At 37.4% G+C, this 23,029-nt stretch overlaps 2 protein-coding genes across 6 annotated transcripts; one reads left to right on the top strand and one right to left on the bottom strand.

Annotated features, from left to right (window-relative positions):
- Positions 1–989: 989 nt before the first annotated feature.
- Positions 990–8,500, top strand: LOC143214597 (uncharacterized). Of its 2 annotated transcripts, XM_076435840.1 has the most exons (10): positions 990–1,811; positions 1,932–2,019; positions 2,227–2,396; positions 2,527–2,868; positions 3,035–6,821; positions 6,888–7,204; positions 7,338–7,367; positions 7,503–7,805; positions 7,883–7,938; positions 8,157–8,500. In XM_076435840.1, the coding sequence occupies exons 1-9, from the start codon at positions 1,725–1,727 to the stop codon at positions 7,904–7,906; spliced, it is 5,148 nt and encodes a 1,715-aa protein (XP_076291955.1). In that variant the 5' UTR covers positions 990–1,724; the 3' UTR covers positions 7,907–7,938; positions 8,157–8,500. The 2 variants fall into 2 exon arrangements, with proteins under 2 accessions (XP_076291955.1, XP_076291957.1); XM_076435842.1 differs by lacking the exon at positions 7,338–7,367 and having other exon boundaries at positions 991–1,811; positions 7,883–8,500.
- On the bottom strand, positions 8,358–22,978 carry LOC143214610 (transmembrane protein 177). Of its 4 annotated transcripts, none has more exons than XM_076435876.1 (4): positions 22,838–22,978; positions 22,727–22,758; positions 9,435–9,580; positions 8,358–9,355 (listed from the first exon to the last, which is right to left on the bottom strand). In XM_076435876.1, exons 3-4 carry the CDS (start codon positions 9,545–9,547, stop codon positions 8,569–8,571), a joined length of 900 nt encoding a protein of 299 aa, XP_076291991.1. In that variant the 5' UTR covers positions 9,548–9,580; positions 22,727–22,758; positions 22,838–22,978; the 3' UTR covers positions 8,358–8,568. The 4 variants fall into 4 exon arrangements, with proteins under 4 accessions (XP_076291991.1, XP_076291992.1, XP_076291993.1 ...); XM_076435877.1 differs by having other exon boundaries at positions 22,855–22,977; XM_076435878.1 differs by lacking the exons at positions 22,727–22,758; positions 22,838–22,978 and adding an exon at positions 9,751–9,868.
- Between the last annotated feature and the right edge of the window lie 51 nt (positions 22,979–23,029).

Genomic DNA, 23,029 nt, shown 5'->3' with positions numbered 1-23,029 from the left:
ATAATAGCTCAATCCTTTCCGAATACAACAAAAAAAATGTAGCTCAATCGGGCCGGATATAAAAATTCGGAAGCATGAAGGCATGTCATTTCTAAAAAAATCGAAACCGGCTAAATATATAATGTTTAAAAATGTTGTAAATCAAATAAAATTTATACATGTGAAGGTATGCAGAAATAATCAAAGTAAACACCATAAACTTGTGGAAGTTTGTTAAAAAACTTAACAATGCAAGAAACAAACTTGCATAACTATATTGAATAACTGCGTAGAATTATCAGATATTATTGCATATATCAAATTTTATTGTAATTTTGTAATTAACAGAAACGGGATCACATTCTTAACAATCATATAAATGTACGCAAAGATATTAATGCTCATGAATCTATTACTTTACATTACTTGTATGTAGTACTTCATAATTATCCTACTACATAATTTTTACCATTCAAATACACGCGCCATATACATTTGTAATCCTCAAATCATATTAAGTATCCGTAGTAGAAATTGGGTATACAGAATATCCGGTACTTGCTAATACGTTGCTATCGGTAACATTGGGCGCGACACCGAAGTGGTATTGGGGCCGCTTTGGCCCCAGCAAATCCGGCGTGACAGAACAATAGCATGCACAGTCTGTACATATCTTAAGTCTGTGGCCGCATTAATCAGTGCGACCGTGCTGCCATCTTGCGGGGAAGCGGAATCCAGGATAGAGTGGCGTTCCAGCTAGACTGCAGAAGCTGCATTTCACGTGGGCTGCATCCAGACGGTTCCAGGTTGTCCAAGTGGAGTCAACTTATGCGCGTTTTCGTCACTCCCCGTGGAGTCAATTGTGCTATCAGGGTGTAATCGTTTTCGGAAGCCCACTGGCATGCAACTCCACACTCTTTCTAGATGTACTCCAACCATTGCTCCGAGCAGCCAATAAGCGGCGTCTGGAACCATACTGCCCTCCAAATTCACTCCACGCTCTGGACTATTCCTGGTAGTTCCAAACTGTGCTATCAGGGAATGTTCCGATATTGCCGAGGATTTTTCGTGCGATGGACAGCGATGGATGACCGCTGGTGGAGCTGCGCGGTCAAAACAGTAACGTATCTATGATGACGAGGTAGTGGAGCCCTGCGCCCTGAGATAGTTATATTGGCGCGAAAGTATATAGCGAAACAATCTGTTCCGGACAAAAAAACTTGAGGACGTGTCCTACAAGTTACAAAATATACACATGTTATACATTCATTTTTCAGAATCAAATCATATTTCATCTTTTAAAATTCTGTGAGGTGCTCAAGATACCCCATTTTATCGAGAATCTAATTTTACTGAGGCTGAAAGCGCCACCAGCGGCCATCCATCGTACGAAAAATCCTCGACGATATCGGAACTGATCGGAACACTGTATACGGTATATGGTTTAAGGTCTAAGGCAATAACTGTGCCTGGTGCCTACGTATACATGGTTCCACAAGAAATTTTAAATATCACATTAGAAACGTATTTTTCCCGGAGAAATTAAAGTATCACGTATAATTATCGATGATCCACGTAATCTCTGACAATGCCTTTCCGAATATCATAGAATAATGCCTCCGACCACCTTCGACGTGGGACATTTATTGCCTCCGATTAGATCCCAACCTAATTTCACGTAAACACGTACATGAAAAGTGGTATAATTTAATTGAAGGCACGCGAGATTGCAATATTCTGGGAAAATGTTTAAAAAATTCAAGGATAAGCTCGCAGAGGAAATGAAACAATCACCCGCCAGGCTGCAGGCGAGCATGCAGCAATTGGCCCAGGTTTGACATTTCACTCAACATTGAAACGTCCGAACGAAACGATAGTGGACATTATAAAATCTAATTCGTAATTCGTAATTCGACGTGAATTTTCACTAACAAAATCTTTTCCATGTTTAGGCTGTTGTATCTCCTTCTTTGTCGAACAGTTCCATTCAAGAATTGTCCACATCTAACGACAATTTTAGTTTAACCGAAGAGGGAGACGGTGAGTTCCTACTTATGCAACAGTTTCCTGGTGATAAAGGTGTACGCAGATAAGGATGACTACACCATTCTCGATAGCGCGTGTATATAATTAAAGTTCCATTGTAGCGGAAGCGAAATACATTAGCGTAGATAGTTTATAAAACTTGTAAACATTGAATTGTTATGTTATAATCCACAGAGAACTACTATAAATATCAATTTACAGAAACTCCAAAAAACAGTCCTGCTAAACATGGTTTCCAAAATGTAGATTTGATATCACCCATGTCAAATTCTATTGGTATATCTAGAAGATCGTCGATTAGCAGCGTTACCAGCGACACTTCGGCTCTTTTTCCAATTTACGAAAGCCCTGCTAATGTATATCACTTACAGGTGAAATATTTCAGTAATATAAACCAGAGATGTGCGTGAGAACTTGAAAATTCTTGCATACCTCTAACATGTACCAACCATCGAGATCGAGTTTGAATGCTATACATATTTATTTTTGTTATCCTCGTAGTCTGATATGGATCAATCCGCCAGTGAAATAGACGAGAATATAAGTCCACAATTGGATAAAATTACGAAAGATCAAATATATTCGGCTTACCGAAAGGTACAAACAAAATATCATAAGTATCGTGGAAGGTACACCGATCTAGCAACGCACTATCGAGAATTGGAGAGGGTGAGAGGCAAGTTAGAGTCGGTTTTAGTGGAGTCCCAGGATAAAGCGTTAAGACGTATAGCTGATTTAAAGGAACAATGTCAATTGGAACAACAAGCGAAAGCTCATTTGGAAGAAGCGTTGAGAAACGATATCGAAGAGAAAGATCATATAATAAATACGTTAAACACAAAGGTAACAACTAATTTATTACCAATGTTTATTATTAATGGTAATGGAAGAAAACACGTTTTTTTTTACATTTTCTCTATTATCAATAATCGAGATTGTATATTTGAAATGCTCGAGTTAGTTGAGGAGAATGGCACACTCTTAAATTCTAACGTTATTTCTATGCCAGGTGAAACTTCTGCAAATAGAAGATCATAAGAAAAAGGATAATCTCATTGATTTGAGCGCCGAATCGCCAAATAATTTGGACGAGAACGCGTTGTCGATAGAAAATGCGCAACTAAAAGATAAACTGAAAAAATTGGAAAACGTTGTTTTAAAATGGAAAGATTCATTGAAACGGAATAAAGAGAAGTATATCGAAGTGGTAACCGAGAAAAGTACATTAGAAACCGATCATGAATCATTAAAAAATTCTTACGCAAAAAAGGAGAAGGAATTAAGCGACGCGTGCACAGAGATTAGTAATCTAACGGAAGAAATGAATATCTTGAAAAAGCGAGAAGAAGAATCTGCAATATCGTTAGCTGAAAATAAACTTTCTATACATAGAGAACTGGAAGATAAAGAAGAACAGATCAAACAGCTCAGATCGGATTTGAAACACATGACAGAGTCGAAAGACAGTTTAAGCGAAACCATGAATAAATATAAAACTGAAGTGGAAAAAGTGAAATTGCTCCATTCTTCTGAAATTTTGGATCCAGAAAAGAAGGAAATCGTACAAGATATCTCCAGAGGAAAAACAGAGGCACTAAAACTTATGCAGCAAGAAATGCAGCAAAAATTAATTAATTTGGAAGGAAAAATAGGATCGGACGATGGCATCGACGGTAACAAGGAATCTTCGAAATTGTTAGAAAAATCTGAAAATGAAAATATGCCACAGAAAACATCGGAGACAGATGGCAACGGCATACTAGAAGAATTCAGGTCTAAATTAGAGGAAAAGGAAAATGAATTACATGAAGCGAAACAAAAATTAGGTAAATTACAAAAACTTACCGGAGAATACCGAGATGAAAAAGAAAAGTTGGTCACGGAACTATCGAGTTGTAAAGTTTACTGTAAAGAGTTGAAAAGCGAACAGGACGCTCAGAAAATTATTTTCGAAGACAAAAAGAAGGAGGCGCAAATGAGAATTGAAAAGCAACAAGGAATAATTCAAACCCTCGACGAAGAATTGAACAACATGAGAGCTGCTTTGATAGACAGGGATAGAGTATGCGAAAATTATAGCCTTAAAATCCAGGAATACTCGACATGGATGGATAAAGCGAAAGAAACGGCACATGTCCAGGACCAAGAAATAAAAGCTCTGAAAGAGAAAGTACAGAACATTTCAGAACTAAATAGATTAAATGAGGAATTGGAAAATAAAAATACTGAATTACTTGGAGTATACAGCGAGCTTAAATCCTGTAAATCGACTATCTCCGATCTCAGAAATAAACTTCAAGTTGACGGTTCCAATGCCGAGTTACTGCGCCAAGAAAAATCTCTTCTAATTAAAAATATTGTAAATTATAAGAATTTTGTTGACAAATTACAAGAAGATAGAATGTATATTAAAAATAATGTAACGGAGCATTTTGCACAGGTTAACGATGAACTCTCCAATCTGAAAAATGTACTTGGTGCTATTCAAAATGATGAAATAGAAATTGTACAAACTAAAATTCAAGAACTAGAAGATCTCAAACAAAAAAATGTCGAATTACAGACAGAACTAAAAGACACTTTATCTCTTAAATGTAGTTTGGAAGTAGATTTGGGAACATGTAAAGAACAGCTTAATGAAATGTTGTTAGTTCTCGAGCAGCGTAATCAACTCGAATTGAAGAATTCGGAACTTACTACTAAAATCGATCAACTTCGTTCTCAGTTAGAACATTTTAAAGACTTATCCGAAGAACTACAGTCATTGAAAATAAAGTATGAGTCTTTATACGAAGAATTCAATCGGGTCAACTGTGCAAATCAATCGCTGTCTAACGAAGTCGTTGATCTAAAAGAACAGCTTCGACGAGTAACTAACGACACGAAAGAATTGGAAGACTTGAAGCAGAATTATAATCGAGCGACTGAAACTATTGCGTCGTTGAAATCTGAAAGTTTAAATTGTCATAAATTAGAAGACGACGCAAAATCTTTACAAGCAGAAATACAATGCTTGAAAAATAATTTAACCGAAAAGGATAAAGAAATAAGTAGTTTTAACAAAGCGTTAAGAAGTAAAGAAGATTTTATAGAAAACTTAAATACCGAAAAAGAGAGTAATGTAAAATTAATCGAAGAACAAGAGAATCAAATCGCCGAACTTACAAATACCCATAAAACATTAGAAAAGACGGTGGCAACGAAAACAGACCAACTAAAAAAGTTAAAAGAACTAGTTCTTCCTATTAAGGAAGAACAAGATGCCACGATACAACAATTAAATGATCAAATTAATGAAATGAAAACTGAAAATACTAAATTAATTGATCAATTAAACACATTGGAGAAAGTAACGGATACGCTGAAATCTGAAAACTGCCAAATGTTAGAACTAAAAAGTAATAACTTGACGATTATTGCGGAATTAGAACAGTTGAAATTGATCCAAAACGAAGTCACTTTAGAAAATAAAAATCTAAAAGATAAACAAAATGAATTTCTCAAACTGAATCAAGAATTAAATGAATCTAATGAAAAGATGAAAGAAACAATTTCTGATTATGAGAAAGAAAATCAACAGTTACTGAATGATGGTAAGCAATTACAAAAAGAAATTGAACTATATAGAAATAATTTAAATGAACAAACTAAAGATATAGAAAACTTAAAATCGCAAATAACAGCATTAAATACAAAGTTGCAGTCTAAAACTGAAGAATTACATTCGCACATTAAAGAGTTAACCAAGCATAAAAAGGAAACCGAAGAAGTTAAGGAACGTTTTGATAAGGAAAATAAGGAACTACAAAAGGAGATGTCTGAATTAAAGTTAACGTTAAAGAGTAGCGATAAAATAGAAGAAAAAAATAAAGAACTTCTAACAAGCGTAGAGGCGTTGAAAGAAAAACTTGCCGTACTGACATTGGTCGAAGAAGAAAATAATAAACTGAAATTAAATCTAAAATCCTTAATCGAAGAAAAGAGTAGTTTAAAAGAAGTTCAATCACAAAATAACGAATTAATTAAAATACAATTATCTTTAAAGGAGAAATTAACGGAATTGGAAAATGTGAATTGTATAAACACAAAACTTCGATCCGATGTAAACGATTTAGAATCCGAGATTTCTGATTTAAAGCAAGCGTATACCAGGAACGTCGAATTACAACACGAACTTGATACGCTAAATGCTACGAACGTAAAATTACTATCCGAGATAGAAAGTATGAATGTAGATAAAGATAGATTAGTAACAGACTTAGATGAATTAAAATTTGTAGTTGAGGAAAAAGTAGCAGAATTGAAATTGTTAGATACAAAAAATTCAGAATTGTTAAGAGAAATCGAAAGATTAAAATCTCCGATGACAGAAGAGGAAACGGCAGAGTTGGAGCTATCGAAACGTGTTATGGAGCAGTTAAGAGAAGAAATTGCTAAGAAACAGTCGGAGACAAAAACTCTTAAAGAATCGAATATTGCGTTACAAAAAGAGATAGAAGGTGCTCGTAACGTTGAAGTTACAGATGAATCCCTCGTTGCAAAATACAAGAAGCTAGAAGAAGAAAACAAGAAGTTGGAAGCACAATTAGATGAAGTGTTAATAACATTCCAAGCTAAAGAATCGCAAATGCAAATCGGGAATAACGACTTAAAAAATCAAACAGACAAATTACGGGAAGAATTGAAAACACACGAAGAAGAACAAAGCATGAGGATAAAGCAATTAGTTAAAGAATTTCAAGCTCAATTGCAAGACAAGGATGAAGAATTGCACGCTGCACTGCAAAAACGATTTGGTATATTAAAATTTCCTTTTTTTTTTATATCACATGATTTATCTTCTTATATAATATCTTTTTTAGATCACCAACAAAATTACGAATCAAATTTAATTCAACAATATAAAGAACAATTAAAAGATTTTCAAGTAGAATTGACTGCAAAATCTGAACAGATTGAGAACTTAATTTTAGAAAATAAAAACCTTATGTCCCAAAAGTCGAAGGATATAAATCAAGTAATGGAGAAAATTTCTTTAATGAAGAAAGAACACAATGATGAAATTAAAGAAATTGAAAAGAAATGGAAGGCAATTGTGCAACAAAAGACTGATAAATTGGAAGCGAAGCACGAAGAAGAAATCAATGAATTAACAAAAGAATGGCGAAACGAAAGAAAGGTTGGTTAAAATCATCTTGCTAAATATATAAATACAATACATATTTTTATCGAAAATCATTTCTCATTTTTCATTTTTTGTTGCTATCTATTTTTTTAAGTTTTCAATTTTATTTTCATTTATATTTTTTCAGCCTGATGTAGAAACTGATTTAGCTTCCAAGGTAAACTTTTCACCTGATTTCACTGTTTTCTATGTTGCTCTTTTGTATATATTATTAAATTTAATTTTGCTATATTTCTTGCTCACGTTATCTCTTATCGTAACACAATAAATTCAGAAATATAATTTTACTTAGGAATTAGAGAGCACTTCAAGAGTTGCAATGGCAGCGGTACAATCGAATACCGGTTCCTTTCATACTCTCCAACAAACGCTAACAGCTCAAAGGCGAGAGCTAGTTGAACTTAGGAAAATAGTCAAGTTAAGGCATGACACATTAGAAGATTCAACAGAGATAGAGTATCTTAGAAATATTTTATTCGAGTACATGATGGGAAGAGAAACGATGGTGCTAGCCAGAGTGATCGCCGCAGTCGTCAAGTTTGACCAAGAACAAACAACAAAAATACTTAAAAAAGAAGAGGATAAGATGACACTGGTAAATATATTCAACAAACATATTAACATCAACAAAATCGAAGTATTCTAACTCTATTAAACTACTTGTCGTTTCAGCTTGGTTCTTTGGGTCTTACATAGTGCAAAATAATGTATATATAATTTAACACTGTGTAAGTATTTTTGTATATTAGTTTGTAAGTAACATATTTATTTCTAAAATATTTAGATGGAAAATGCAATTACCGTGTCGCCAACATTATAAATAAAGAACAATAGATATAGATATAGATATACAAGAAAATATAGAGAGAATACGTAATATACGATAGAAAGTTCTCATAATTTACCGATTAGATACGCGATAAGGTATAATGATTTTGCTTTCTAGTATATCTTCTACCGTACAAGGACAAATATGAACTATTCATCCATAATCATGGTACGTTCTTAATAACTTTTATAAACTATTTATAAATCCACCGATAGAATAAACATTTATTGTTAACAAGAATTGCCTGCGATTTGTGCATGTGCTCTTTCTTGAGATTCGTTGTGTTTATAAAGCGTAAAGGATATCAAAACTAGGTAATATTTTGTAATATAATTTCATTTTAAAATTTATACAATTTTATTTCATAAAGATAATAACCATTATCGATGATGTACTCGTAATATGTACATATATTATGTAATTACTACATGTTAACGAATAAAGTCAATTTAATAATATAATATTATGTATATTGCTCTAATGATTTTTCCTATTATATATTTATGTGAAATGCTTGTTTTACTATATATTATAACACTTGTTCAGTTTCTTGTAATCTCGCACTGAAATAACTTTTTTTTTCAGGAATCGATAGGCCTCTGTGCCATGCAAAGAAGTTTTCATACATAAACGATTTGGACAGTTTGCTTTTATCTCCCAAAATAAATTTCACAGCCATATTTCTACGAAATAATTTATTATAAAATTCATTAGCACCCTCGATATAGTTGGAATCAAGTAAAAGCAACTGATTATCAATTCTAATATCTCTCTCGCAATTGTTTACAATCTTTATCGCAATCCAAAGAAAAATTCCTCCGCCATAGATAAAAGCACCTAATAAAAAGCGGTACAGCCTTTTCTCTTTAAATAGTTTGATATACGCGTTAAACGCATCGTATAACGCAACTGTCAGAAAACTATGTATCGCAAGCAGTATTACTTCGTTTTGTATATTTCTGTATTTTACTTTCAAAATTTCTCGAGCGATCGCATACTTTTGAGCATTTTCTGAAAGTACTATCGATTCTAAGAAGTCGTTCGCCTCTTGCTTGGTATAATCGAGAGGTTGATTTTGTACAAGTATCTGACATTTGTCTACTTTTTCTGCCTTTTCATATTCGTAGTTCATCGGAATCCCAATTAGACCATTACCCTTTCCTCTACTCAACTCTCCGGCAGAAAATATATCATAACCATAAACATAAAATAACTTTAGACGCTCCCTATCCTCGTCCGATAACTTTAGATCATCCATAACTTGTACAAATCTTTTTCGATGCTTTTCTTTAACCGGTTCTTCCGTTTGATTCATGCTAGTTTGAAAATACATTGAAACAAATATGTATTACATAACAATTAGGAAACATTGAATATTTTCAAACAAACGCTTACCGATATTTAGCTCTCAATTGCCTAAATGAGTCTAAATAGACAGTATGAGGTAACGCAGTTAAAGCAATAGAGGTACCCACTGCACCTATCGCCACAAAGTGTCGTACATTCATCGCAGAACAATTTGTTTCTCGATTATGCAAATCCTAAATTGAAAAAATTACACTGGATTATATTAAGAAATAAAAGTAAAAATAAAAAAAACACTAAAATAAATATAACCTAAAAGAAGGAAACTGTAAAGCGTTTCTATAGACTATAAATAGAATTTGTAATTATTTAATACTTCAAATACTGCTAGCATATATATAGTTACCGATACAATAACCCAGACAACCAGGGCTGCACCGGGCAGCAATGTCGCGTTTTGGATCCCTGCTGCCGCGAGGCTGCACGGAAAACGGTGGGGGATTTTGCCTCACCGTAAGAGGGCAACACAGTCGCGCCAATGTTTCGAATGCCGTACGCAGCGCCATACAGGCACGTACAGGCCTTGTACTAGGGAGCAGGGGGTCTCTCGTCCCGGTAAGGTGATACAGAGCTGGTCGCGCTGATGTGGATCTTCCACATTAAGATGTCGGTAAAGTAAATGACTATTGTACAAATGTGTAGCAGCAGCAGCAGCAGTCTTTCTTTTTACTGACAAAAATTAATATTTTTATTTAAATTACATACTACATACTATCAGGTCGTTCGGAAAGTAATTTTGTTTATCGTGTAGGGATGGCAATGCTTCCGTTTGTCATTACTAGACTGCGGATCTTTCTGCAAAATAAAAAATGTCAGCGTCGATTACAGGAAATAGAAACTAAATTGAATTGAATTATTTCTTCAGGAAAGGAGAAAACGAAATGACTTTCCGAACGAGCTAATACATTAACATATTACAATAGGAGAGCTGCATAAAGTCTAAATAAAATCAATCTCATCATTTTCATACAAAGAAACATTTACCAGTTACTTTTAAGGTTCGGTAGGTGTAGAGGGTTGAAACGTCTTCGTGAAAAAAAAAAATGTGTCGTAGAAGGGAAAAGAAACTTAATTTATAATTTTCGGCTCGAGCGCGTTTCCAGCTACCCGAGTGCATCGGGCTGCCCGGGGTGTCTCGATCTCGTCGGGCGGGTTCGGAAAGAATCGGACAAGTTCGGGCGAGCGAGTTTTCGCGCTACTCGAGATTCAATTCTGCGTTCGCACGAACTTGTCCGCTTCTGTCTGACGTCTGAACGCGCTCGACGAAGTCGAGCCACTCTCGGGCCACCAGGCCACCCGATGGTGTGTCACGGATAGTCTGCGGATCTTTCTGCAAAATAAAAATTTACTATATCGATTGCAAGAAATAGAAATCAAATTGAATTGAATTGTTTCTTCAGCAAAGGAGAAAACGAAATGACTTTCCGAACGAGCCAATACATTATAACATATTACAAGGAGAGCTGCATAAAGTCTAAATAAAATCAATCTCATCACTTTCATACAAAGAAACATTTACCAGTTACTTTTAAGGTTCGGTAGGTGTAGAGTGTTGAAATTTATAATTTTCGGCTCGAGCGCGTTTCAAGCTACCCGAGTGCATCGGGCTGCCAAGGGGTTTCGAGCTGCCCGGGAGTGTCTCGATCTCGTCGGGCGGGTTCGGAAAGAATCGGACAAGTTCGGGCGAGCGAGTTTTCGCGCTACTCGAGATTCAATTCTGCGTTCGCACGAACTTGTCCGCTTCTGTCTGACGTCTGAACGCGCTCGACGAAGTCGAGCCACTCTCGGGCCACCGGGCCACCCGATGGTGTGTTACGGATAGACTGCGGATCTTTCTGCAAAATAAAAATTTACTATATCGATTGCAAGAAATAGAAATCAAATTGAATTGAATTGTTTCTTCAGCAAAGGAGAAAACGAAATGACTTTCCGAACGAGCTAATACATTAACATATTACAAGGAGAGCTGCATAAAGTCTAAATAAAATCAATCTCATCACTTTCATACAAAGAAACATTTACCAGTTACTTTTAAGGTTCGGTAGGTGTAGAGTGTTGAAATTTATAATTTTCGGCTCGAGCGCGTTTCAAGCTACCTGAGTGCATCGGGCTGCCAAGGGGTTTCGAGCTGCCCGGGAGTGTCTCGATCTCGTCGGGCGGGTTCGGAAAGAATCGGACAAGTTCGGGCGAGCGAGTTTTCGCGCTACTCGAGATTCAATTCTGCGTTCGCACGAACTTGTCCGCTTCTGTCTGACGTCTGAACGCGCTCGACGAAGTCGAGCCACTCTCGGGCCACCGGGCCACCTGATAGTGTGTCACGGATAGACTGCGGATCTTTATGCAAAATAAAAAATGTCAGCGTCGATTACAGGAAATAGAAACTAAATTGAATGTCATCTCTTCCCTTAATGATTTTAATAGAGGAGAAATCATATATTGACATCTTCAATTTAAAAAATTTTCCAACAACTATCAATTTCATCTACTCAAGTTTGCTATAAATGCATAAAGATCCGCAGTCTATTCGTGACATATCAAGCGGCCCGAGAGTGGCTCGACTTCGTCGAGTGATTTGAAAATTACAGTCAAAACGTGTTGGTCGAGGAAGTGTCGACTTCCAGCTCAATAGTAATGACCTGTCATAAATCTCCCTGTAGAGAACAGCCCCGGGAACGGCACTGAAAGAAATCGAGTCTACCGGGTTGGGTCTGCCTGGGTCTGCCTAGCCCGACCCCAGCCGCGCGCCCGTGGTCTGCCTAGCCCGACCCCAGCCGCGCGCCCGTAGTCTCAATGTGTTGACTTCGATGGCGCACGCTGCGTAGTATGTGTGACCGCTGTAATAAGTATTTCAATACAGCCGAAAATGCGTGTGAAACGAGTCCTGCCTCCTCCACTCTGATCCAATCGTCCGCGCATTCGCACCTAGACACGTCACCGTAATCCTGCCTGGGAACCTTCTTCTCAGGCTTACACCAAGTACAATGTCACCAGTTCGAATCCATGCGTGTTGGCGTCTTGCCGCCATCCCCTACAATTGCGTAGTATGTAGTGGGCGGTAACGGTATCGTATCCTAACCCACTGCTGTTCCGCTATCGCTCGTACTTACGAGGCAGTGTATTGGATCACTTGTTGGACATAGACAAATCTAAAATGTTTTTTCACTACGTGAATGAAATATGTAATTTCAGGACCGACGCTGTCGATCCTTACGTCAGAAAATGTCTGTTCCAGGGTTGTTACCTTTCACTTAAAAAGGCATCGTTGGTCAAGACTGGTTGCTAATATTATTCTCGAGGTGTAAATGGGGTTATTTAGTCGTATACAGCGTCCGTTGCCAGCTCCTTGTGACGCCAATTTTTATATCTCCATTTCTTTTGAAGGGCTCATTTTACAGTGGAAACTCCAAGGAATATAAACATATTTTGTTCAAAATTTAAATCACTGACGCACGTGGTCTGGATTGGAAAATCGTGTGCCATTTTGTTATAACTTTTGAACCAGTAGAGATACTGCAATGAAATTTTCACTAAAAATATTTAAAAAATAGTCATTTTTAACTATAGGTAATTAAATATTTTTTGCATTTTTTAAACAATAATTTTTTATAAATTTTCATTGATATTTTTGATTTAAAAAAAAATTTTTGGAATATAATCGTACATACTATTTTTTACTTTCTAAATATGTATTTTTTATATTTATGTTTCACACATGTGTAACGTTTTATGGAATACGTAAAATATAAATTTGAGAAGTCTTGTTGCAATCAACATACACAAAAAAAATTACCGTAAAGGTAAAAACGCATTACAAGCGTGTCAAAGATATTTTTTATAATAATTTATAATGATTAAAAAACGAAACGAGCCTACTACCTTATATCTTTATTTTACTAGAGGTGAGCGAAATATCAGAACGAAACAGAATTGAAAAACTTCTATTATATTTTAATACTAAAGAATTACCTCGGATGCAATATTTAACACTAAAATCTTACATTTTTCGCTATGTGAAGTCATCTGATAATAATTTGTACCAACAATATACCTCGCAAACATTCTATTACCAACTTTAATGGCTTTAAACAATAATAATTTGAGCGGGCGGAGAGGGGCGGAATTAATTTTTTCATGATTATTTAGAAGGAAGGTGTACTAAAAATATTCCAATTAATTAGAAAGCTAAACTCGGCTAAACTTTAAAGATATACCATCTTAAATGGAAAGGACTTCACAAATTTTTCTTACGGCATTGAGCATTATTATATAAATAGAGTATTTACGTTAATAAATAATAGAAAGATATGATTTTTATCACAAAAGTCTGCTCTTCAATATAAAAAAAAAAGCGAGAGATAATATTAAATAGGAACGTCAGGGCACCGCATCACAGAGAAGCAATTTTTCTCGTGAAAAATCCTCCTCTTAAAATGTCCTATTTTCAATGTTTATTGCAACTATTATATTTATTAAATTGTACTATTTTCTTCATTTCCGAGGTCTGTGAACATTTGGGAAGCAATGTTTATAGATATCGATACGAGAAAGTTCGTTTTTGGGCAGAAAGGCACACGATTTTCCAATCCAGACCACTGTGTGACGGCTCATCGAAAAAGACGTAAAAAACGAATTAGTTTAAATTTTTCGACTCCATACAGTTGATGGTCGAGGTTAAAAAAATAATTTTGCAATAGCCCAATCCTTTCCTAATAAAACCACCAAAAAAAAAGTGTAGCTCAATCGGATTTCAACGAAAATATGATTTCATGATGTTTCGTTGACAAAAAATTCGATTTTTTGGAAAATCCTGAGGTGGTAGACAAATTCTGAGACCAGATTTGAAATAAGCGTGGAAGAATGTACGGGAAATGATGTACAGCATGTTGCAAAAAAGTTTTATTGAAATTGTGCAGGTTTAACGAATTTTGTCAAGGTTAAAAAACGTTCGTACCATCATTTCCCTACTTTCCGCATATTCTGCAAAGTTAGAGCTTTAATTTAAAAAAAAATTCATCGTTCTATCTCTTTTCTATCGAAAGTTATTCGACTTTAACACAGAAACTTGCGGCGACCCGTGCAGCGACCCTTGCAGCGACCCAATAGCTGCACGGGTCGCTGCAAGGGTCTCCGCCTGGATCGCGACGGAATGGCCAAAAAAGGTGTGTCACAGCTCTGACCGACCAGTCCTGAACCGCTAGAGGACTCATCAGTAAGGCGGGCCCTGCCCGAGACGCTGCGATATCGGAAGGTGGTTTAAGACTGTATATATAGAGATCGGTGACGGATCAGGTAGCAGCGAGAAAGGTCTTTCTTTGACTATCTGTCCATCTTGTGGCAAATGTAGGAAATTAGCTGCCACAAAAGAGAGAGAGAGTTATTATTGTCCGCTTCTGTCCGAACGCGCCCGACGAGGTCGACCACGTTCGGGCCACCCGCCCGATGTGTTACGGATAGACAGCGGGTCTTTATGCAAAATAAAAAACGTCAGCGTTGATTACAAGAAATAGAAACTCAAAAGAATGTCATCCCTTTCCTTAATGATTTTAATAAAGGAGAAATCATATATTGACATTTTCAATTTTAAAAATTTTCCAACAACTATCAATTTCATCTGCTCAATTTTGCTATAAATGCATACAGATCCCAAGTCTATCCGTTACACATCGGGCGGCTCGAGAGCGGCTCGACATCGGCGAGTGATTTGAGGAGTTGGTGACAGATGGATAGACCGTATGGCCATTAACTTCATCAATCGATTGAATCAATTCGATCAAATTTGTTGCCGGTCAAATCTGGAGTCGGTGAAATGTCGGCGAAAACCGTGTGCGCCGTCCGGCGCAATGTTCGTCGAAATGTCATAACATCTCCAAAAATTCAAGTCTTTTAGTCTCGAATCTAATGTCGTTAATGCTTCGTACAGAGCTGAACATTTCGCTTTGAAACTTTAATTCACTGTGTGAAATCAGGGACTTAATCTCGGTAAAATATATATACATACCGAACAATACCGGTAACGGTACTATGCCAAGTGGCTGAAATAACACCGAAACCGTTAATATACTTTTTCGAGCAAAAGCTCTTGAAAAACGAAGTTTGGGCTTTTGTTGTGCCATGGCCGAACTGCAATGTGCCACCAGCCGTACCCTTAGGAGTTAATAGCCGTAATAACCATAAAGACATTAAAGACCAAATCGGTCTAACCAGATTCCTTGGGGTTACCGTGCGCTCGCTACCCCCGCCATATAAAAGATTCTGTAGACTTTTTCAAATACAGTGATATCTAATATTAATACAGTATGATTGTTTAAACATGTTTAAACAACGGTTTTGGAAACAGCGGGACAAACGATTTTTTCGAATCCATATTTATTAAGCTTAAGATTTTTAAAACTAAGAAAATGAAAAAACACTATCCGATTACCCGAAATGTCATCGAAAACGGTCAACACATAAACCAGATATACATAGTAGGCATTGAAAGATGTAAAGAAAAGAATCTTTGAATTTTTCTGCTCACGATTGATCTAAATCGCAGTTTCTTATAATTGTTTTAATTTTTAATTGTTTTCGAGTATCCATATTTCCATGCGAAATAGAACTACTGTTTCGGATTTTGTTCAAATTTGGATATGTTGCAGTCTTTAGTGAAATATGAGAAAACGTATCTCAAACAATTCCTTGAAGTCTTGAAAATTGTTGGTTTTACGGACGTGTAATATGAGGTGTCACAAGTTTTTCCTTAAATTATAACGGCCAAACTAACTGTTTACCACGACACGAGCACTTCGTTTAAAATCAGGTATGAAGGGTTGGATCAGTCCGGTAGTGGAGAAAGTGTAAGTGGGTGAATTAAAACCACTGGTTTAAACAGGGAAGCCGGGTTTCTGCGACTTCAAGATCACTTTTAATAATAATTTTAAACACGCGGTACAAATAACTGACAATTGAGATGTCGTTTCGGAGGAACGACTCACGGTTCTCGTTTCGGAGGAACAGAGATCTCTCTCAGTCATCAATCTCGACTGTTGCGGATCGGGGTCCTCGCGTAATACGCGGGCATCCCCACCATACTCTCATACTGGGGAGCTCGTTAGAAATCGTTCAAATTGAACGCGAACGGTAAAGACAATAACACGGGACGAGACGGTAGCACAATGCTTTGAACGTATTTACAATCGCGTGTCAAACACTAACAAAACGATGAAAATTAGTTTTTGGTGCTCATATACAGGGTGCTCGACATAATAAAAAGAGACACCTAGCACATATTTTTAAATTTCTTATATTTAAAGGTGGAAAGTGTACACTCCGTTATGAATAAAACCACTAGAAACGGTCCTAATTCCGTCGAGTTTAGGCTTTTCTTAATCGGCAGAACGCCACGAATTGGCTCGTGTGACTTTCGTGAGGGCAGCACGGAAAATAATTAAGTTCAGCATTCGCTCCTTAGCGGTTTCATGCCGAGCTACCTGGCTGGCCGGGGGATTGTCGGACCGTGTTTATTGCACTACTATTGTGTTCTGGGCTCAGGCCTCAGTGCTCGACCCTCGGGCGTCGGTCGTGTTCATTGTAGCCTCGAGTTGGCCGAAAGTATTCATGGATTTATTCATTTTCGAGAAAATAGAATAAAAATAAAATCACTAAGCAGTGTTGTGCAAAAATTCAATCGACGATTGACGACTAAATTTCTACTTCAATCGTTAATCGCGATTAACAATTAATATCCTCGTTTAGTCGTTAATTGTGGTTAACGAATAAATACCGATTGATCGTTATATTTGCGGATAAGATTAAATACTTATTAATCGTTAATTGAGGATAACGATTAAATTTCTACTTTAGTCGTTAATCGCGACTAACGATTATCAATCGTCAATCGGATGACCGATTAAATGCCCAACTCATCTGTCACCAACTCCTCAAATCACTCGCCGATGTCGAGCCGCTCTCGAGCCGCCCGATGTGTAACGGATAGACTTGGGATCTGTATGCATTTATAGCAAAATTGAGCAGATGAAATTGATAGTTGTTGGAAAATTTTTAAAATTGAAAATGTCAATATATGATTTCTCCGTTATTAAAATCATTAAGGAAAGGGATGACATTCTTTTGAGTTTCTATTTCTTGTAATCAACGCTGACGTTTTTTATTTTGCATAAAGACCCGCTGTCTATCCGTAACACATCGGGCGGGTGGCCCGAACGTGGTCGACCTCGTCGGGCGCGTTCGGACAGAAGCGGACAATAATAACTCGCTCTCTTTTGTGGCAGCTAATTTCCTACATTTGCCACAAGATGGACAGATAGTCAAAGAAAGACCTTTCTCGCTGCTACCTGATCCGTCACCGATCTCTATATATACAGTCTTAAACCACCTTCCGATATCGCAGCGTCTCGGGCAGGGCCCGCCTTACTGATGAGTCCTCTAGCGGTTCAGGACTGGTCGGTCAGAGCTGTGACACACCTTTTTTGGCCATTCCGTCGCGATCCAGGCGGCGACCCTTGCAGCGACCCGTGCAGCTATTGGGTCGCTGCAAGGGTCGCTGCAAGGGTCGCTGCACGGGTCGCCGCAAGTTTCTGTGTTAAAGTCGAATAACTTTCGATAGAAAAGAGATAGAACGATGAATTTTTTTTTAAATTAAAGCTCTAACTTTGCAGAATATGCGGAAAGTAGGGAAATGATGGTACGAACGTTTTTTAACCTTGACAAAATTCGTTAAACCTGCACAATTTCAATAAAACTTTTTTGCAACATGCTGTACATCATTTCCCGTACATTCTTCCACGCTTATTTCAAATCTGGTCTCAGAATTTGTCTACCACCTCAGGATTTTCCAAAAAATCGAATTTTTTGTCAACGAAACATCATGAAATCATATTTTCGTTGAAATCCGATTGAGCTACACTTTTTTTTTGGTGGTTTTATTAGGAAAGGATTGGGCTATTGCAAAATTATTTTTTTAACCTCGACCATCAACTGTATGGAGTCGAAAAATTTAAACTAATTCGTTTTTTACGTCTTTTTCGATGAGCCGTCACACAGTGGTCTGGATTGGAAAATCGTGTGCCTTTCTGCCCAAAAACGAACTTTCTCGTATCGATATCTATAAACATTGCTTCCCAAATGTTCACAGACCTCGGAAATGAAGAAAATAGTACAATTTAATAAATATAATAGTTGCAATAAACATTGAAAATAGGACATTTTAAGAGGAGGATTTTTCACGAGAAAAATTGCTTCTCTGTGATGCGGTGCCCTGACGTTCCTATTTAATATTATCTCTCGCTTTTTTTTTTATATTGAAGAGCAGACTTTTGTGATAAAAATCATATCTTTCTATTATTTATTAACGTAAATACTCTATTTATATAATAATGCTCAATGCCGTAAGAAAAATTTGTGAAGTCCTTTCCATTTAAGATGGTATATCTTTAAAGTTTAGCCGAGTTTAGCTTTCTAATTAATTGGAATATTTTTAGTACACCTTCCTTCTAAATAATCATGAAAAAATTAATTCCGCCCCTCTCCGCCCGCTCAAATTATTATTGTTTAAAGCCATTAAAGTTGGTAATAGAATGTTTGCGAGGTATATTGTTGGTACAAATTATTATCAGATGACTTCACATAGCGAAAAATGTAAGATTTTAGTGTTAAATATTGCATCCGAGGTAATTCTTTAGTATTAAAATATAATAGAAGTTTTTCAATTCTGTTTCGTTCTGATATTTCGCTCACCTCTAGTAAAATAAAGATATAAGGTAGTAGGCTCGTTTCGTTTTTTAATCATTATAAATTATTATAAAAAATATCTTTGACACGCTTGTAATGCGTTTTTACCTTTACGGTAATTTTTTTTGTGTATGTTGATTGCAACAAGACTTCTCAAATTTATATTTTACGTATTCCATAAAACGTTACACATGTGTGAAACATAAATATAAAAAATACATATTTAGAAAGTAAAAAATAGTATGTACGATTATATTCCAAAAATTTTTTTTTAAATCAAAAATATCAATGAAAATTTATAAAAAATTATTGTTTAAAAAATGCAAAAAATATTTAATTACCTATAGTTAAAAATGACTATTTTTTAAATATTTTTAGTGAAAATTTCATTGCAGTATCTCTACTGGTTCAAAAGTTATAACAAAATGGCACACGATTTTCCAATCCAGACCACGTGCGTCAGTGATTTAAATTTTGAACAAAATATGTTTATATTCCTTGGAGTTTCCACTGTAAAATGAGCCCTTCAAAAGAAATGGAGATATAAAAATTGGCGTCACAAGGAGCTGGCAACGGACGCTGTATACGACTAAATAACCCCATTTACACCTCGAGAATAATATTAGCAACCAGTCTTGACCAACGATGCCTTTTTAAGTGAAAGGTAACAACCCTGGAACAGACATTTTCTGACGTAAGGATCGACAGCGTCGGTCCTGAAATTACATATTTCATTCACGTAGTGAAAAAACATTTTAGATTTGTCTATGTCCAACAAGTGATCCAATACACTGCCTCGTAAGTACGAGCGATAGCGGAACAGCAGTGGGTTAGGATACGATACCGTTACCGCCCACTACATACTACGCAATTGTAGGGGATGGCGGCAAGACGCCAACACGCATGGATTCGAACTGGTGACATTGTACTTGGTGTAAGCCTGAGAAGAAGGTTCCCAGGCAGGATTACGGTGACGTGTCTAGGTGCGAATGCGCGGACGATTGGATCAGAGTGGAGGAGGCAGGACTCGTTTCACACGCATTTTCGGCTGTATTGAAATACTTATTACAGCGGTCACACATACTACGCAGCGTGCGCCATCGAAGTCAACACATTGAGACTACGGGCGCGCGGCTGGGGTCGGGCTAGGCAGACCACGGGCGCGCGGCTGGGGTCGGGCTAGGCAGACCCAGGCAGACCCAACCCGGTAGACTCGATTTCTTTCAGTGCCGTTCCCGGGGCTGTTCTCTACAGGGAGATTTATGACAGGTCATTACTATTGAGCTGGAAGTCGACACTTCCTCGACCAACACGTTTTGACTGTAATTTTCAAATCACTCGACGAAGTCGAGCCACTCTCGGGCCGCTTGATATGTCACGAATAGACTGCGGATCTTTATGCATTTATAGCAAACTTGAGTAGATGAAATTGATAGTTGTTGGAAAATTTTTTAAATTGAAGATGTCAATATATGATTTCTCCTCTATTAAAATCATTAAGGGAAGAGATGACATTCAATTTAGTTTCTATTTCCTGTAATCGACGCTGACATTTTTTATTTTGCATAAAGATCCGCAGTCTATCCGTGACACACTATCAGGTGGCCCGGTGGCCCGAGAGTGGCTCGACTTCGTCGAGCGCGTTCAGACGTCAGACAGAAGCGGACAAGTTCGTGCGAACGCAGAATTGAATCTCGAGTAGCGCGAAAACTCGCTCGCCCGAACTTGTCCGATTCTTTCCGAACCCGCCCGACGAGATCGAGACACTCCCGGGCAGCTCGAAACCCCTTGGCAGCCCGATGCACTCAGGTAGCTTGAAACGCGCTCGAGCCGAAAATTATAAATTTCAACACTCTACACCTACCGAACCTTAAAAGTAACTGGTAAATGTTTCTTTGTATGAAAGTGATGAGATTGATTTTATTTAGACTTTATGCAGCTCTCCTTGTAATATGTTAATGTATTAGCTCGTTCGGAAAGTCATTTCGTTTTCTCCTTTGCTGAAGAAACAATTCAATTCAATTTGATTTCTATTTCTTGCAATCGATATAGTAAATTTTTATTTTGCAGAAAGATCCGCAGTCTATCCGTAACACACCATCGGGTGGCCCGGTGGCCCGAGAGTGGCTCGACTTCGTCGAGCGCGTTCAGACGTCAGACAGAAGCGGACAAGTTCGTGCGAACGCAGAATTGAATCTCGAGTAGCGCGAAAACTCGCTCGCCCGAACTTGTCCGATTCTTTCCGAACCCGCCCGACGAGATCGAGACACTCCCGGGCAGCTCGAAACCCCTTGGCAGCCCGATGCACTCGGGTAGCTTGAAACGCGCTCGAGCCGAAAATTATAAATTTCAACACTCTACACCTACCGAACCTTAAAAGTAACTGGTAAATGTTTCTTTGTATGAAAGTGATGAGATTGATTTTATTTAGACTTTATGCAGCTCTCCTTGTAATATGTTATAATGTATTGGCTCGTTCGGAAAGTCATTTCGTTTTCTCCTTTGCTGAAGAAACAATTCAATTCAATTTGATTTCTATTTCTTGCAATCGATATAGTAAATTTTTATTTTGCAGAAAGATCCGCAGACTATCCGTGACACACCATCGGGTGGCCTGGTGGCCCGAGAGTGGCTCGACTTCGTCGAGCGCGTTCAGACGTCAGACAGAAGCGGACAAGTTCGTGCGAACGCAGAATTGAATCTCGAGTAGCGCGAAAACTCGCTCGCCCGAACTTGTCCGATTCTTTCCGAACCCGCCCGACGAGATCGAGACACCCCGGGCAGCCCGATGCACTCGGGTAGCTGGAAACGCGCTCGAGCCGAAAATTATAAATTAAGTTTCTTTTCCCTTCTACGACACATTTTTTTTTTTCACGAAGACGTTTCAACCCTCTACACCTACCGAACCTTAAAAGTAACTGGTAAATGTTTCTTTGTATGAAAATGATGAGATTGATTTTATTTAGACTTTATGCAGCTCTCCTATTGTAATATGTTAATGTATTAGCTCGTTCGGAAAGTCATTTCGTTTTCTCCTTTCCTGAAGAAATAATTCAATTCAATTTAGTTTCTATTTCCTGTAATCGACGCTGACATTTTTTATTTTGCAGAAAGATCCGCAGTCTAGTAATGACAAACGGAAGCATTGCCATCCCTACACGATAAACAAAATTACTTTCCGAACGACCTGATAGTATGTAGTATGTAATTTAAATAAAAATATTAATTTTTGTCAGTAAAAAGAAAGACTGCTGCTGCTGCTGCTACACATTTGTACAATAGTCATTTACTTTACCGACATCTTAATGTGGAAGATCCACATCAGCGCGACCAGCTCTGTATCACCTTACCGGGACGAGAGACCCCCTGCTCCCTAGTACAAGGCCTGTACGTGCCTGTATGGCGCTGCGTACGGCATTCGAAACATTGGCGCGACTGTGTTGCCCTCTTACGGTGAGGCAAAATCCCCCACCGTTTTCCGTGCAGCCTCGCGGCAGCAGGGATCCAAAACGCGACATTGCTGCCCGGTGCAGCCCTGGTTGTCTGGGTATTTATATAAATAATTTTCAATTTCTCATACACCTCATCCGCACCTTATCGTAAAGCAACTTTTCACCTTCTGCTTCTACGGAAAAAATATACACAAATATCATAAATAGACCATGTAAATAACATAAAATGTCGGATTTCTAATATGTAAATACCTTTCCATGATATGTACCTTGAAGCTTGTATTGACAATGTATTCGCAATTTCTATCTTATTCCTTTTTTTCTATCTTTTCGATCTCTGTAATACTGTCTGTATTGTATAGGTCCGTGGTATTGTACAATAAAGATAATTTATTTATGCAAAATGAAAAATATTGGATATTTACAGCAGCAAATGATTCGTGC

This window comes from Lasioglossum baleicum, chromosome 12 (genome assembly GCF_051020765.1).
Source record: "Lasioglossum baleicum chromosome 12, iyLasBale1, whole genome shotgun sequence".
Classification (NCBI taxonomy): Eukaryota; Metazoa; Arthropoda; class Insecta; order Hymenoptera; family Halictidae; genus Lasioglossum; species Lasioglossum baleicum.
Note: the sequence above shows the minus strand (reverse complement) of the source record. Positions and strands in the feature narration are given on the sequence as shown.

Bases quoted from the DNA above. Each gene is read 5' to 3' on its own strand.
- LOC143214597 (XM_076435840.1), top strand. From the start codon at position 1,725: ATGTTTAAAAAATTCAAGGATAAGCTCGCAGAGGAAATGAAACAATCA. The intron at 7,368-7,502 runs GTAAACTTTTCA...AATTTTACTTAG, and splicing joins AAACTGATTTAGCTTCCAAG to GAATTAGAGAGCACTTCAAG. The intron at 7,806-7,882 runs GTAAATATATTC...TTGTCGTTTCAG, and splicing joins AAGAGGATAAGATGACACTG to CTTGGTTCTTTGGGTCTTAC.
- LOC143214610 (XM_076435876.1), bottom strand. From the start codon at position 9,547: ATGAATGTACGACACTTTGTGGCGATAGGTGCAGTGGGTACCTCTATT. The intron at 9,356-9,434 runs GTAAGCGTTTGT...TTTTCAAACTAG, and splicing joins CAATTGAGAGCTAAATATCG to CATGAATCAAACGGAAGAAC.